The sequence below is a fragment of the Phaenicophaeus curvirostris genome, chromosome Z (assembly GCF_032191515.1).
Source record: "Phaenicophaeus curvirostris isolate KB17595 chromosome Z, BPBGC_Pcur_1.0, whole genome shotgun sequence".
Taxonomy (NCBI): domain Eukaryota; kingdom Metazoa; phylum Chordata; class Aves; order Cuculiformes; family Cuculidae; genus Phaenicophaeus; species Phaenicophaeus curvirostris.
In genome coordinates this window covers 47,805,801-47,821,019 of record NC_091431.1, presented here as the reverse complement: position 1 = coordinate 47,821,019, position 15,219 = coordinate 47,805,801, and the positions used below count along the sequence as shown (strand labels likewise).

General features: G+C 43.4%; 1 protein-coding gene across 3 annotated transcripts in view; it reads left to right on the top strand.

Moving 5' to 3' along the window:
- The first annotated feature begins 1,076 nt into the window (after positions 1-1,076).
- Positions 1,077-15,219, top strand: part of SMARCA2 (SWI/SNF related BAF chromatin remodeling complex subunit ATPase 2) — a 159,054-nt gene continuing 144,911 nt past the window's right edge. For 2 of the 3 annotated variants that reach the window (XM_069880348.1, XM_069880350.1), the window contains exons 1-3: positions 1,077-1,226; positions 10,099-10,359; positions 14,740-14,863. In XM_069880348.1, coding sequence (XP_069736449.1) covers positions 10,135-10,359; positions 14,740-14,863 — 349 coding nt within the window. In that variant the 5' untranslated portion in view covers positions 1,077-1,226; positions 10,099-10,134. Of the gene's footprint in view, positions 1,227-2,129; positions 2,150-10,098; positions 10,360-14,739; positions 14,864-15,219 lie in introns of those variants that run through there. The other variant, XM_069880349.1, reaches the window with a different exon arrangement.

Genomic DNA, 15,219 nt, shown 5'->3' with positions numbered 1-15,219 from the left:
CATACAACGCCACGTACAGCTTAATTTTTTTGTTGGTTTTTTTTCTGTTTGTTTGTTTGCAAGTTGAACTCCACAACTGGTGTTCAAAAAATGCCTCAGACGGGCGGGTCCATCGCTTTGTAAGACAAACGAGGACGGACGCTGAGCAGCCGAGGAGAGGGCTCCAGGCAAACCACCTACAACATAAAAGAAGTCCGGGCACCAGAACCGGGAGCCGAAAAGCGTCCTTCTAAAGCACCTGCGAAAAAGCTGAAAGGAGGGAGATCAGCAAGACGGAACAAGCACACCCGCGCCGTTCGCCCCTCGGACACGCGCGGTCCGCGTCCAGCCCCGCGAGGGGCGGCAGCCGGGCGGGGGGCACGTGGTGAAACGCCGCCCGCCCCGGCTCGAACCTTCTCGGCAGCCTCCTCTCGCCCAACCCCTTTCCCTCGGGACCGGGCTGCGGGTTTCGGAACGAATAACCACGCCCTTTCCATGCCATCCTTCCCCCTCCGCGGGGGCCGTTCCCGTCCCTTTTCCTCCTCTCGGCACGTGCGAGACGGGGAAAGGACGCGAAGGAACCTCGAGCGGCAGCGCAGCGTCGGGGCTGCCGCGCCGCTCCGCGCCGGGCACTGCGCGTATTCACAGCGCACGCTACGAGCACTCACGGCGCTGGCCGCCCGCCCGCTGCGCGCACTCACGACGCCCGCGACGCGCACTCACGGCGCTGGCCGCCCGCCCGCTATGCGCATTCACAGCGCCCGCTACGCGCCACTCACGGCGGCCGCCCGCCCGCTACTCGTATTCACAGCGCCCGCTACGCCCCACTCACGGCGGTGCCCGGCCGCCCGCCCGCTATGCGTATTCACGGCGCCCGCTACGCGCACTCACGGCGCTGGCCGCCCGCCCGCTACGCGCGCTCACACCGCCCCCCCGCAGTCTCCCGGCTGAGCGACGCCGGCCGAGCCCAATGGAGCCGCCGCTTCCGCGCTCGGGAGGCGGGCGCGCGCTCGCCAGCGGGCCAGTGGGAACGCTGCTTCCTGAGCGGTGGTGTCGGTTAGGAGAGGCGGCGGCGGCGGCGGCGGCGGCGGCGGGAGGGGGGGCCGGAGTTTAGGAAGAGGAGGGAATGGCTGTCATCAGTGAAGTCATGTTCATAATCTAGTCCGTCGCTCCGGTTCCGGACCCGGGGGGTACTCGCCGAGGGGGAGAGGAGCGACATCCAGATCGGCGCTCCTCCCGCGCGGAAGGTAAATACAACTTCCAACTCGCTCTGCCCCGACCCCGTCCTTTATTGTTAGCGATCGCGCCGGCACGCACCGTGCCCACCTTCCCTCCCTCCCCGCGGCGCGCCGCCGTGCCACCTGCTCCCTCTCCCCACCTTCCCTGCCGCCCGGCCCTCCGTGATATTTTTATTCCCCCTTCGTGGGTGGAGAGAAGAAAGTTTTGATCCGGCGTTTCTAGAATAATCACGATGCGATTCCCGGGGGTGGGAGGGCGCGGGGGGGGGGGGTCTCGGCTGGTGGCTGAGTCAGCGGCTCCCGCGGGAGGGACGCGGCCGTTCGGCGCCCGTTCCCCACGGCGACAGCCGCCAGCTCCCTTTGGTCACAAGCTCCAGTTGGCGCGACCGGGAGAGGAATCGACCGGGGGCGGAAGAGATTTCCCCCCCACCCCGTCCCCGCTCCGCCCCGGGGCGAAGTTGTCGGTGTCCGGCGGCGGGGCGGACGGAAGATGGTGCGTGGGTGAGCGGCGGCGTCACCCGGCGGAGGCCGCGATCCGGATAATCTCCCCGCCTGCCTGTCACAAGCTCGGGGAGGGGGTGGCGGCCGCGGCCGACAGGCTGCGGCTCCTGTTGCTCCCCGGTCTGTGCTTTCAACTGTGCGGGCAGTCGCTCTTTCTGTAAAGGTGTCGCGATTTACTTCCCGAAATAGCTCGGCTTCCCCCCCACCCCCCCGTGCCCCGTTTTCCCTGCAGAAATCCTGCCTTCCCCGCCCCCCTAACCCCCCCGCGGCTTGCAGCAGTCGGCGGAGCGGAGTAGCACAAAACATGCGCTTGCAATTTTGTAATCGCCTTCCAAGCAAAAACCATTTTATTTCCGGTGTGCGCGGAATTTTTTTTTTTTTTTTTTTTTTGCCGGGGCCGGGCGGGACCGAGAACACGCGCGGGCGCTTAGGTAGGACGCGGCTCCGCTGGGACGGCGGTGGTCGGCACGTGGAATCCCCAACAGAGGGAGGATAGGGAGCTGTTGGAACGGATCCATAGGAGGGCTACGAAGATGATCTGAGGGCTGGAGCACCTCCCATACGAGGACAGGCTGAAAGAGTTGGGGTTCAGCCTGGAGAGGAGAAGGCTCCGAGGAGACCTTATAGCGACATTCCTGTACCTGAAAGGGGCTACGAGAAAGCGGGGGAGGGAGTGTTTACAAAGGCTTGTAGTGATAGGACTAGGGGCAATGGGTATAAACTGGAGAGGGTCAGATTTAGACTAGACATAAGGAGTAATTTCTTCACGATGAGAGCGGTGAGGCACTGGAACAGGCTGCCCCGGGAGGCTGTGGCTGCCCCATCCCTGGAGGTGTTAAAGGCCAGGTTGGATGGGGCCTTGGGCAGCCTGGGCTGGTGGGATGTCCCTGCCCGTGGCAGGGGGGTTGGAACTAGACGGTCTTTAAATCCCTTCCAACCCAAACTGTTCATGATTGCACGATCCTCCTCCCGTGCCGGGCGGGGCGGGAGGCGGTGAGGGGGTGGTCTGTGCCGTCCCTCCGCCCGCACCAGGAAGTCGCGGCGGCCGCGCACGGGTACGCGCGCTCGGGGTGGCGGGGCCTGAGGCGCCCCCCCCGCTTCCCCCAGGTACGCGGCCCCGGATGCATCGCTTCGTGGAGGGGGATTGAGGCGGCGGGGCTGGACGCTTCAGAGCGAAAACTTCCCGGAGAGGCGGGGTCGGTGTGTGTCGGGTAGGGTGGTGGAATAGGGCCCTGCTGGCGGTGCGAGGGGGCGAGGCGGCGCCGAGGCCTGCGCGGCGCTGCCGAGGCGGGGCCGTTGCCGGCCGGGGAGCGCGTGCCCGCGCGACGCGGGGAGCCGCGGGGTCGCCTGCGCTCCGGACCCCCCGGCGCGTGCCGTGCTGCGGCGGCGGCCTGCGCGGCGCTGGGAAAGTTAGAGCTCTTCTGAACTCGAGTTGAAGTTGCGGGTAACCGGCTGGGTGTTTTTTTCCCCTAAGCGTGCATTACGGTCAAGTAAAAAGAGTGATCAAGTGTCAGCATGACTATGGAGATTGCACCGAACTTGGTTCTCCTTGCTATGTTCTGCCTATCTTTGCTATTCACACTTCCCGAGCTTTAGCTGAACGCTATTACTTTTTACTTTCACCGGTTTAAGTATTCTGCATTCTTTCTGTGAAAAAAAAAAAAAAAAGATACGGGATCTGTGGCACGGAGTTGTTCCGCTGGCATTTTCTCTTTTGCTTTAGATTTCTTCAGTTTTACTTGGCTTTAACCACCACCCTTAAGGTCCGAGCAATGAATATTGTACCAGAATTTGTATTCCTTTAGTAGTGTACCAGTTACAGGTTCGGAATGGGGCAGTCATTTCTGTATAAGCTACTATTGTTGTGCAAATAAAGGCACACTTTCTCTTTGGGAACCTAATTGCCCTGTTATTGTCTTTGACTTTGTTTATTTTCTCCCTTTACTGTCCTAAAGAAAAAAAGTGGTTTAGGAGAAGGGTAGGAATGGAGGTGGATTGTTATGTCCCTATATTTGTCAGTAGTTGAAAGCAAAATGATTGTAAGGAGCCTTTAAAAACAAAGCTGAAGTTAAGTGTATCATAGGACATATGTAGACCCGACAGAGATGATTGTAAAGCTTCATTAAATACAGTATTGCTCTCATGAATTATGTCTCAGCTTTAGGACTGGTGTTTCTGTGGTGTTTCATAGGAGGTGTTCCTGAAGAGTATGTTTAAAGCAGTCGTAGATCTCTTCCTTTGTTCATTTCTGAAGTGGCCTGTGAGCGTTTCTTGCCAGGTTTGGAAAACACATTCACCAACACCTGATCCTTGAAAGTTGACAGGAGAAAAAGTGCTCCAGGAGCATTCTTATATTAAATGTATTCTTGACCAAGGTCTATGCGAAATTAATATCTGCAGTTATATCTTTTCAGATTTTTTTTTTTTTTACTTTTGAAGTTAAGGTCAGAATGTGCACAGTAGTCATTTAAAAGAATCTCCGCACTTATATCTTCAGTTTTTATGATTGTGTTTAGTAGTATTGCTGTGAACTTCTGATGCTTTTCAGAGGGAGACTTTTCATTCTTCATATGACTGAGGATATTTTTTGGAAATTACTCATTAAAATGCCTGTTACATTTTCTTGTGTTTTCTGACACAGTGTAAGTTCTCTGTTTATAAAGAATGCTTCCTGAATATCCTTCTCTCTTGAACTTTATCTGCTTAGTTTTTATTTGTTTGATCTTTTAGTGGAGTAGTAAACACAACGTTATGACATAAAGATCTCTTGTCATGAAAATGGTAGCAAAGAAAAGTTTATGCCTTATTTGCAAGATAAACTAAGAAAGTATGAATAAGGGGAGAGGTAAGGCTTACTTGAACATAGCTTTAGGAGTTTGCAAATAAAGCAGAATAAGAAGACTAATACTGATTATTGTTTTATTTGTTTCTGAGACATGTAAAGTAATCTTTCCTTAGTGTTAAAAATTATCCTGTTTGTCTCCACTTGGTGGAGAGTAGATCACTGCAGAGCTTGAGCACCCAGGTAGGTCACTTAAAACTGTGGCCTGCAGGGAAAATGTTAAAAATAAGTTTGTTAGAGAAATGATACCTTTTTCATATCTTCACTAAGGCTTTACTGTAACTAACTGGCATCTAGAACAATCTTCTCCCTTCTTCCTCTTTTTCTACTCTGTTTGAATAAAGACAATGCCTGTCAGTAATATGGTGAATTACTTTCTGTCTTCTTCCTTCCTTCTCTCCTCTCTGTCATTATGACTTTTGTTTTTCAGAATTCACTGTGAAGACGACGTTCAATAACTGTGGTCAATACCTGTAGTAAAGGCCATGATATGGAAACTTAATCTGTAATTAGGCAGTGCTGTTAGAAGTCAGTTTCCTGTGCCTGAAATGTACAGTGGAATCTATGTATGTAGCAAATATGGGCTTGATCTTGGGCATTGTCTACTCTTGACTGTGGCTATGAGGTTAAAAGGCAGTTAAAACTTATGACTGTGGCTGTCACTTTCCTCTGTCCTTGAAGGCTGTTTCCTTCTGCAGCAAAGCCATCAGAACGAATCAGGTATCTGTCCTCTAGCCTCTTCTTCGAAAAGTCTGGTGGCCTATTTCAGCAGTTACTGTGCAAACCCTAACTTCTCCTGATGCCTTTTGGCTCTCTGTAGTACATTCAACGCCCGGCTGCTAGCCGTTCAGTTCTGGGTGCTGATTAGTTTTTCGTAAGTGAGTAGGGTGTAAGTTAGAGTAGTGGAGAACTTTAAACAAATACGCAGTAGGAATAAGGATTTCTGTCATCCTGAAGTAAACTGTCTCTGCATGCGAAAAGGAGCCTTAATGCTTCTTTTCTGGTGTAAGCACACTGCTTGCTCTGCTATTCCTGCTGCAGTGCATGCTGACAGTCTTTGGTAGACAGCTAGACAAGTGTCTGAAGCGGTGTCCAGAGGTTTTTGTCTCTGGCCTAAGTGTCTGGATAAGCAATTAAGGTCCAGTGTTTCTGGTTCTGTGGTTTGTTGTTTAAACTGCAAATTCTCTGCCAGAAGGTTTTGAAGTCAGAGTGAAGTTACATGCATGAATATACTAAGGTTGACTCTCTCAGCTTTTAGTGTGTTTGGCTTCTCTTATGTGAACTAAATGATTCTGGTTTATGTTAGTTGGAGATTGACCCTTCTTCTGTTTTTTGTTGTTGTTTCAAGTAAATCTGTTTATTGATTGGATCGTTGTTGGATGTAATGATGATAATTAAATCCTGATAAATGTTAATGCAGAGTGTCCTCTGGGGTTGTACAATACAAAAGAGTGATTTGCTTCTAAGTATTTGTTATTTGTTTTAATTACGATGAGCTGCTATCATTGTTAATCAGTTCTTGAACTTTGGACATCCTTGATCATAGTTGGCAGATGAAGCAACTGCTACAATTCTCTAACAGTATCATTTCATGTTTTCTGTGGTAGTTTAGTCTGTAGGGTATCACCATGCCATAGTATAGTTTTTGAAAGTCACCTTTGAATTGTGACTTCAGTTGAAGATGTGACTTAGTCGTGGAAAGACAAAAGTTACATTGGAAGAGAAGCAGCTACAAGACTTAGAAGTACTTACTGCTCCATCTGTTCTTAGACTAGTTGTGCACCCTGTGTCAAAGCAGTCTGTAGTCTTTGGACCTTTTTATGTGTCCAGCTGATTTGGAATTGCAAAGTGGGGCAGGTGGTTTGTTACCAGTTTTGGACCTACTATTATTATGTGCTTTCTTCATGTGAAGGAAATCCATGCCTTCCTTACTTTTGGGTTTGTAGCAGGTTTGTACCAAAATATGTTTGCTGTGCTTGCATACTGTGGGTACTGAAACATTTTGCTCGTGGATACTCTGTTGTAGAATGAATTAGCTATGTCTACACCACCTTCTAGGTGCATGTGAAGTCAGAGTGCAGAAACATTTATGCTTAGGGAATATTCCCTCAAATTCTTTGTAATGTAGATATTCATTATCCTGAACCATTTGATTTAGAAATAGTAGAACAAAGATCCTTAGTCTCTCTTCTCAGCTTTAGTTCTCGTCTTTGTGGCTCTTCTTGTGTTTGCACATGGCTACTGTTACTTTGACAATGGTAGATCTCTGTCTCAGCAGAGGTGGACAAATTCTTTGAGAGCACAGGGAGAACTGCACAGTTCACCACAGCTAATTTAAACCCCACTAGTTCCATTTGAGGCTGTTCACAGAAGAGATGTGATGTTCATGTAAATAAACCTAAGAATTGGTAAAGGATTACAGTTCAGAAAGAGGTAAGCCTTCTTTGAAGTCACATGAATAACCCTACTCCCATGAGGATTCTGAGGACATTTTAAGATTGGGCACTTGAGAGACAATTAGACAGTATGTAATGCATTTGAGAATCAGGGCCAACAGTGGGTTTTTTGGGGACAATGAGATGGAATTATTTTTTCTCTTTTTTTTTCTTTTCTTTTTTTTTTTAGTTTATTAAAATCCTTGTATCTTTTAGAAGCATTTACTTCCCCCCTCTGCCCCTATTCCTAGCTTTGTAGTTCTAGCAGGCACTAAACATTAAAAAGCAGTCCAAACAAATGGGTCAACAATGGCTTTGGCAGGGAGCTGGCTTCATTTTGTTTATTTCATTATAGGCACCAGAATTTACCCAGACTAATACCCATGTTATCTGGGGGGAGCTTGGCCACTGTTGCACCTGTTGTCTCTTTGTATTTTTTGGCTTTTACTTTAATGAGACTTTTATAAGGGCCTAGAGGAATTAGGTATCTAGCTCTTACTGAATTTTAATGAGAGCAAGGTGCGTATTTCCACGAGGTTTTATGAGATACTAGTCTTAGTAAATATGAACTAAGATATTTTTGAAACATATTAAATTATGAACTTTTAAGCAGTTCTGTTCTGTGAACAGATCCTTAATTTAGGAGGCTGTATATAATGGTAGGGGTTGTGTTTTTTTTTAATTTTGTGGACTATTATTGGCAGACTGCTGCTTTATCTCTTGATGTCCAAGTTGGCATACAGGAAATGTTTAGTATATATAAAAATGCCAGTGTAACTAGTGGAGCTGATTTGATTTTTAAGAGAACTGCAAGTTGAATTTGAGATAGAGATAAATAGAGGGGGACCTTTAATGAATAGGCGTAGGTGGAGGTTTTTATGAAACAGGGTATTTTGGTGTACTATATACTGTTAGTTTTGTAATTGGTTGTAATCGATTGTATCATGGTTTTGTATAAATTTTTCTGGGTAGAGGTAGTGGTGCTAGGCTCTGGCTTATAACGTACAGAGACAGTCAGTGGTGGGAGTGTCAGTCTCGTATTTTGCAATCTAATGACTGACTCGGATAAAAACTCTTTGCTGCATGGAAATGTCTGTTGTCCTTCATACAACCAAACTGTAGGCCTCTTATAGGAAGCTATGTTGTGGTGAATACAGTTGTGAACATTTGATAACTTGACTCCTTTTGCGATAATGTCATGGGGGTGTAGGGGACTAATTAGTGACTATAGTGTTTTGTTTTGGAACAGAGAACCTTCATAGGCATCTCCCAGTTTTACCTTGTAAGGAAGTAGAAACCCAAGATAGCTTATGAGGTGAGGATATTTTATTTTAAATGAGTTAAGCATTGTTCTGATTTGTTGCCTTCAATCAGAAGAAGGAAGTAGCTATTAAAGCATAACAAAAGGCAAATTCTAAGCAAAAGCCATTAAGCCGGTTTCAGTCCTGACAATGATTAGGTAATTGGGGGTAAATAAGTGAAAACTGTCTTGATGTAGTAGCTTTTTATCTTCTCTGTGGGTTCTGATAAGTGAAGACTGTTGCTTTTTTTCTAGCATGTCTTGCAAATGGGTCTCCTTTCTGCTTTGCTGGGAACTTTAGGAGGGTACTTTGTTTTTTTCTTGGTGTCTATTTCTTAATTTGACTATAGATCAGATATTTACAGTGTCATAGTCTGGTTTTATATAAGCAGTGTCATGAAAGACTTACACAACTTAATAATGTTAGAAAGTAATTACTGCTAACTATGGAAAGTGGTAAACCTAGATGTAAAACAGTTCTGTGCTAAATTCTGTAAGGAGAGGCCAGGACAAGAAGTTGACTTAGTCCTTCTAATGTGCACTACATTGTAATTACCTTGTAGTGTGCACCAAAGAAGACATCTTTTTGATGAGACTAATTTTTCATTATATTTGGGATTTTGTTATGGGACAAGTAGTCATGGGCAGGTGACCTTACTATAAAACTACATCCAAAGGAAATACAGCGTACACTGCTGCTGAAAGCAGTGAACCTGCTTACTTTGTGCTGGCCCTGGAACTCATTTGTCCTTTCAGAAAATCTGATCAGTAACATGTATTACTAGATGCTGGTTTTTTTTTTTTTTTTTTTTTTTTTTTTAATTATAGGGCTACTTGTCTGCTGGCTTACCCAGAAACTTGACTGATCTCATTAGCACCAACTGGCCATCAGTTCTGTAAAAATATGGCAGCTGTGTCACTGTATTACAGTACTCTGGCATTAGTGAACAGAAAGTTCCCAATATTAGATATTGATAAAAGTTATCAGAAAACTGAAGAGTGTTCCAAGCTGGCAGTCTGCATCAGTTTGTTCTACTTAAAACACAGAAATAAAACTGTAGTAATAGTTGTTTTTTCAGCCTGTGAAAGCCTGTCATTTGTTCTCAGGGCATTTACGGTTTCATAAGCCTTTTGAGCTGTACTCTTCTTGTTTGTGACATCAGCAGAATCCCTCAAGTGAATTACAGCTCGTCAGTCCATGGTAATTGTCTCTTCTGTGGTCTGTTTTGTTAGATACTATGATTGCATACAGAGATAACCAGAGAGGTCCAACATTGATGCCTAACTTGAAAAAAAGTCAGAAAATAGTCTCAATAATCCTTCTAATGCTTGTTTTGCTGCATTACCATGAGTTTTATAGGTACAAATTTCAGTGCAGTCACATCTGTTTAGGTAAAGATTTTTGAACACACATATATTACAGAGTGCCCAACTATCTTTCCTGCCTGTAATAGTACTGTGCTTGACCCTATGTGGTACATCTGGTGATAGCAAGTCCCTTGATCTACGATTGTCTCTAATAGATGTTTCTCTCAGCATACTGGTTGTTTTGCTTTGTGAGTAACATAAACATCCAGAAACTGACTTAACTATGAGGATCCTTATCCTTCTAGTGAGCTTTTATAGAAGGATACTCAAACTTATATACAACAGAAGCATTTTCTGCTGATGATAGCTTGCATGTGTATTTGCATGTGTTTGTAATGATTACCAGTTAGTTTTATTACTTTTTTCAATGCCCATAATGTCACATAGAAATTCTGGTTGTTTTTTTTTTTGTTGTTTGTTTTGTTTTATTATTAGGCCTATTCTGCTAATTGAAAAGGAAACAGAAAATAGATGTCCACGCCTACAGACCCTGGTGCCATGCCTCATCCTGGTCCTTCCCCTGGACCAGGACCTTCACCTGGACCGATTCTAGGACCTAGCCCAGGACCAGGGCCATCTCCTGGCTCAGTTCACAGCATGATGGGGCCAAGTCCTGGTCCCCCCAGTGTTCCACATCCAATGCCGACAATGGGGCCTACTGATTATCCACAGGAAGGCATGCACCAAATGCATAAGGTAATAGTTTATTACAAGTGAACCTTTTTTCTTAGAGTTCTCTCCACTGATTAAAACAACTACTTACACTGCATTTAGACCTACATAGCTGCTATTACATGTCATGTATCACCGTAGAACTGTAGCTACACTCCTACTTCTATCTTTATTAATAAAGTTGATGCATATATTGAATTAAATGCAGTTTCTTTGTTTAGAAAAGCACAGTTGTAGTAGACTACTTTGAACTATAAAGTTTGTAGCTTGCCAGTCTTCATTTGTAAACTGTACTTTTCAGGTAGGTGTTAGTAGGGAAAAAAATTTGAATTACAGTGTTAAAGCCTTGCGGTAGACCATTCCAGCCATCTTTCTTGTCTGTTTGGATGTGTCTTGTGTTTGTCTGGATGGTTTTTAGTTTTGCATGGAAAACATGGGACATATGATTTTAACTGTTTAACTCTTAGTTATGACAACAGTATATGTGTTATGTTTGTATGGTTCTCACTTGAGGGATGAGAGTCCTCAGAGCTCTTGGTTTATTTTGCCTTCCATTTAATCATAATCACTTCTTTTGTGAACTTTTGTGAACTTTTAATGGGGTGTACAGTATGTGATTACTGACCATGGAAGAATTATGTTGCGGACAATACTACTGTTTCCGGTGAGAGAGAGAAAAAGTGGATGACAGGAAAAAGTATTTTCCTACAGAATTTTTTTTTTATTAAATAAATTATTTGTTCCCTTAGGTGTTCCATTGAAACAGAAGGCAAATGGCTTCCCATTTCAGCTGTTGTTCACTAACAGTTCTGTGCATGTCAGATATTCTGGGAGTCTTAAATTTGAGTCATGGTCATGGAAGTAATGTGTTTTTATTCACCCAGCATGTCCCCTGCAAAATTTTTGTTGTGTGTGTTTACACTAGTGAAAAAAGAAAGTAAGTATTGTAGTCAACCTCAAAAAATCAGCAGAGACCTCATGTAAAATGATATTTTAGTGATTTATAAGAGACAAACGGAATTGTTGGCCAGGTTCCTACTGCAGGGGTAACCACAGTCAGTGTGGTTGCCCAAGTGATGCATCGAGTTACGCTGTGCAGTTATATGACAATGCATTGCTGTTTGATCTGTGTAATATTTGGTGGTATAAAGTATGGAAGAAATCTAGTTTGATACTGGATCTTCGTCTTTGATTTCAAAGACAGTGTTTTGTTTGTTCGTTTGTTTCAAGAAGGGGGAATGAAACTAAAAAAAAAACACACATAATCTGCCAGTTTACCTGTAAATAGGTCAAGCTGTAATGCAGTGCTGTCTGTGAGAAGACCTTTGTTACTAAATTCAGAGTAAAAGTAGCATAGACAAAATGTTTCTTATGCGTTAGACGTTATGTAAAATCTCTAAGTCTGCCAGGTCTGTAGATGTGGGCTTGCATACAGTTGAAGCGCATCCCTCATTATGTTTTCTCGAAACACTGTTTATATATCTGGCCTGTTCTGTGTTTGTTCTTACTTACCAGGACCAATGAAAGTCATAATGTGTACCTAATGTCAAATATGTATCAACTTCTTGTTTCCCTTCTGTTCTGTCATATTAAAAGAACTAGTACTCAAACATGGTAGTAGTGTTTTATTGGTAGTATAGGTTACATTTCTTATGCCAACAATGTCATTGCAGAAGATATCTTTAATAATTGATACAGGACTGAAGAATTTACAGATATTACATTGTGTATAAGATCCTTTTTGTAATTTTTAACTTGTTACATAGACTTGAAGTTATCATCTAACTCTGTAACTGTACAACAATTCAGAGAGGTTATGAAAAAACAACTTTTTTTCAGTCCTCTGCTGAATCGTCACTCCTATTTTGTAGCTTTTCCATAAACAGTAGAGGAGCTTTTAGGTGAAAAATATTCATGGAAATACAAGTCTCTGCTTAAGTTAGCAGTACCATGATCATTAAAGCTAATTTTGTCTTTAAAAAAGTTTATTCTATATTCATCTTTTATAACTTTGCTAGTAAAAAAACTAACTAATGAGTTCTGCCTTTCTTAATTTGTTTCTAATGAATTTCACTTTTTCTTAGCCTAATTTCTGCAAAGACAGAGAAGCACACGCCTTTCTTGCTATACTTAGGCACGTCTTTCTATTAGGTGCAAAGCATTTCAGTTTGCTACAGGTTTTTTTTACATACTTACCTCATAAAGACCTGTTTTTTTGATCCATTCTTTCCATAGAAACATTCTTTCACTTAATGTTTTCTTTTGTGTTCACGTCTTTACTGTTCCTTTTTTTATTTTTTAAAACTTCTCTTTTTGAAAGGTGCTGTATTTATTTTCCTCTTCAGTGCTGCTCTTTGTTAATGCCAGCTCCTTTCCCCCACCTCCTGTATGCTAGTACTTCAGATGCCTTGGGTATGTATGCTGTGTCCCATCTTAGTTCCATTAGAGCTATCTGCATTAATGGAAGTTTAACAGTTGTCACCCTTGACTACAGTGACACACATCCTGGCAGTTGCACCACAGATGTGGACAGCTAGAATCCTGTGTCTGTAAATCAGATCCGATTTCCTGCACAGTCTCCTCCTCCTCTTGGTGGCCTTAAGGTTTTAATCCTTGATACATACCATGATAAAATAGGAGTGGATCTGGCTTTACAGGTGTTTCGGTTTTTGTAGTATCTAGCTGCAAGCAGAATGTGAGCTGAACTTTCTCTTCCGCATTGGTTATCTTTGTAAGTATGGGCGAAGGGGGCGGGAGGGATCTTCATGCCTCAGAAGAAAGCTTTGGGATTTACTTGGTTAGCGCAGTTGAACTATTTTTAATATGGCAGTCATCTATCCCTACATTTCTACTACGTATACCAAGTTCTTGCTATCAAAATAGCTTCTGGTGTAATGGATATTTTTCTGGTACAAGTTTGTTTCACAAATGTTTTATACTCTTATGACAATGAAAGGATTTGATGAAATGTAAAAAAAAAATCTATTTTACTTCTTCTTTTCTTTCTATAACTTTTCTCTTTTTAAACTGATAGCTCTAAGGAAAAATGGTAGTGAAATCCTTCTAAAATGCTGATAAACAACAAAAAGTGTGTTTTAAGATAGTTTCAATCAAATCTGATTATTGCAATGGAAAGTGGAATATTTATATGATATATTACAAATTAAAATCTAGAATTTTTTCCTTTGAAGGAAGGGTGACCTATGGTTAGTTCTGCTTAAATCGATTTATGTGCAACAAATTGCTCAAAAAGAAGAAATGTGACATGTTTTTTTCTGTGAGTTGATGTAACTTCTTGCACATTCTTTTTGTTAACTGCCAGTATTTTCCACGAGTGTGAGTTTTTTAACTCTTTTTTTAAAAAAGAATTCTCAATGAATAGGTGTGCATTTAGATAGAACAAATGGTAGGATCTCCGTTTACAGTAGGTTTTGCAAGAACAGTGTTTAGTGTGCGTGCATACATGCATTACAGAGAGGAGCACAGCAGCGTGTGTCTGTAGAGAGAAGTTAAGTAACTGATGCCAGATTGTTTCTTCCTAATACAAAGCCTTGCAGAGCCCTAAGTTAGAAGTTAATAAGCATAATTTCTTTCCTAGTTAAGGGTGTAGGTTTTGCTTTCAGGTAAAACTTTCTAGCTTTCTTAAAAAAAAATAAATCTTCATTCTGATGTTAGTTTTCCCCTGGGTTTGCATTCAGAATCCTTCAGTTTCTATTCCGGACCCTTTTGCAATGCCCTGCCTGCCTTCAGCATGTCTTTCTGAACCCAAGCTGTCTTCCGCTCTCTGAAGAAAGCATTTGATCCTGTTTTGCATTTCAAGTACCATGAGAACTGTAGTTTTTCAGGAGTGACCTGTGGTCCCTACAGTTCTTGTCACCTCATTGTTTAAATAGAACTGTCTTCAGTTCCTTGACTGCCTGTCCCAGGGTTTTGCCTGCTAAGAAGAGGTTGCCTCCTGCAATGTCTTTGGTTTTGAAGAGATGTTTGTGGCATTGCAGTAGAGCAGTGACTGAAAGGGCAAAGTTTGGGCTAAAAATAACTTGAGCCAAGCCACAGGCTGTACTTTCATAAGTTGGTGTGTGTTACAGTGCTTTGTAATGTGAGACCAGTGTGTCTGATGTGTTTGTATTTGGACAGTTTGCCCCCCTGGCATTGCCAAACAGATCACAAGGAGGGGAAAAAAAAAAGCAAGAAGGAAATGTAACAAGCATTCTAATGATGTCCTGTGCTTCCCAACATGTCTGATTGCAGGGGTAAAGGTTCCCATTGTATTTATTTTGAATGACTGCAAAGAGAAGTTTGTACTCTTTATGTATTTGTTTAGATTTTGAGTTACAAAGTCCTTTGAATTTTTATAATGGATTTGTGTAAAATCTCTATATAAGTACTTATTTTGTTTCACAGTCTATTGATGGCTTGCATGAGAAAGGAATGGTTGAAGACATTCATTGTGGCTCCATGAAGAGTATGCGACCACCTCACCCTGGAATGGGCCCACCTCAGAGTCCAATGGACCAGCATAGCCAAGGTATTTGTAACATAGTGTTCATGCTGTATAGTGTTAGGTTCCCTTTGTTTCTCAAAGAGTCAGTAGTTCCATGTGACAGACTGCAAATTTTTTCCTTTCAGCTTTGTTTGTTAGGTTAAACTGGTATCACAGGGCAAGGTGAGTAATTGAATCCCCTTGCTTTCTGGAGTATTCATCAGTCATGTATAGGAAGAAAGTTAAAGCTCATGTCTGTGGCTGGGGCAAGTAATTGAACAATGTCTGCTACAGATTTTAGTTCATATCTCTAAGAAAAAACCCTAACTAGTTCTTCCTTGTCTTATGTAGCTATTGCAAATGTAAATTTATTAGAATGTGTTGTGTTGTAATCCTGTAGT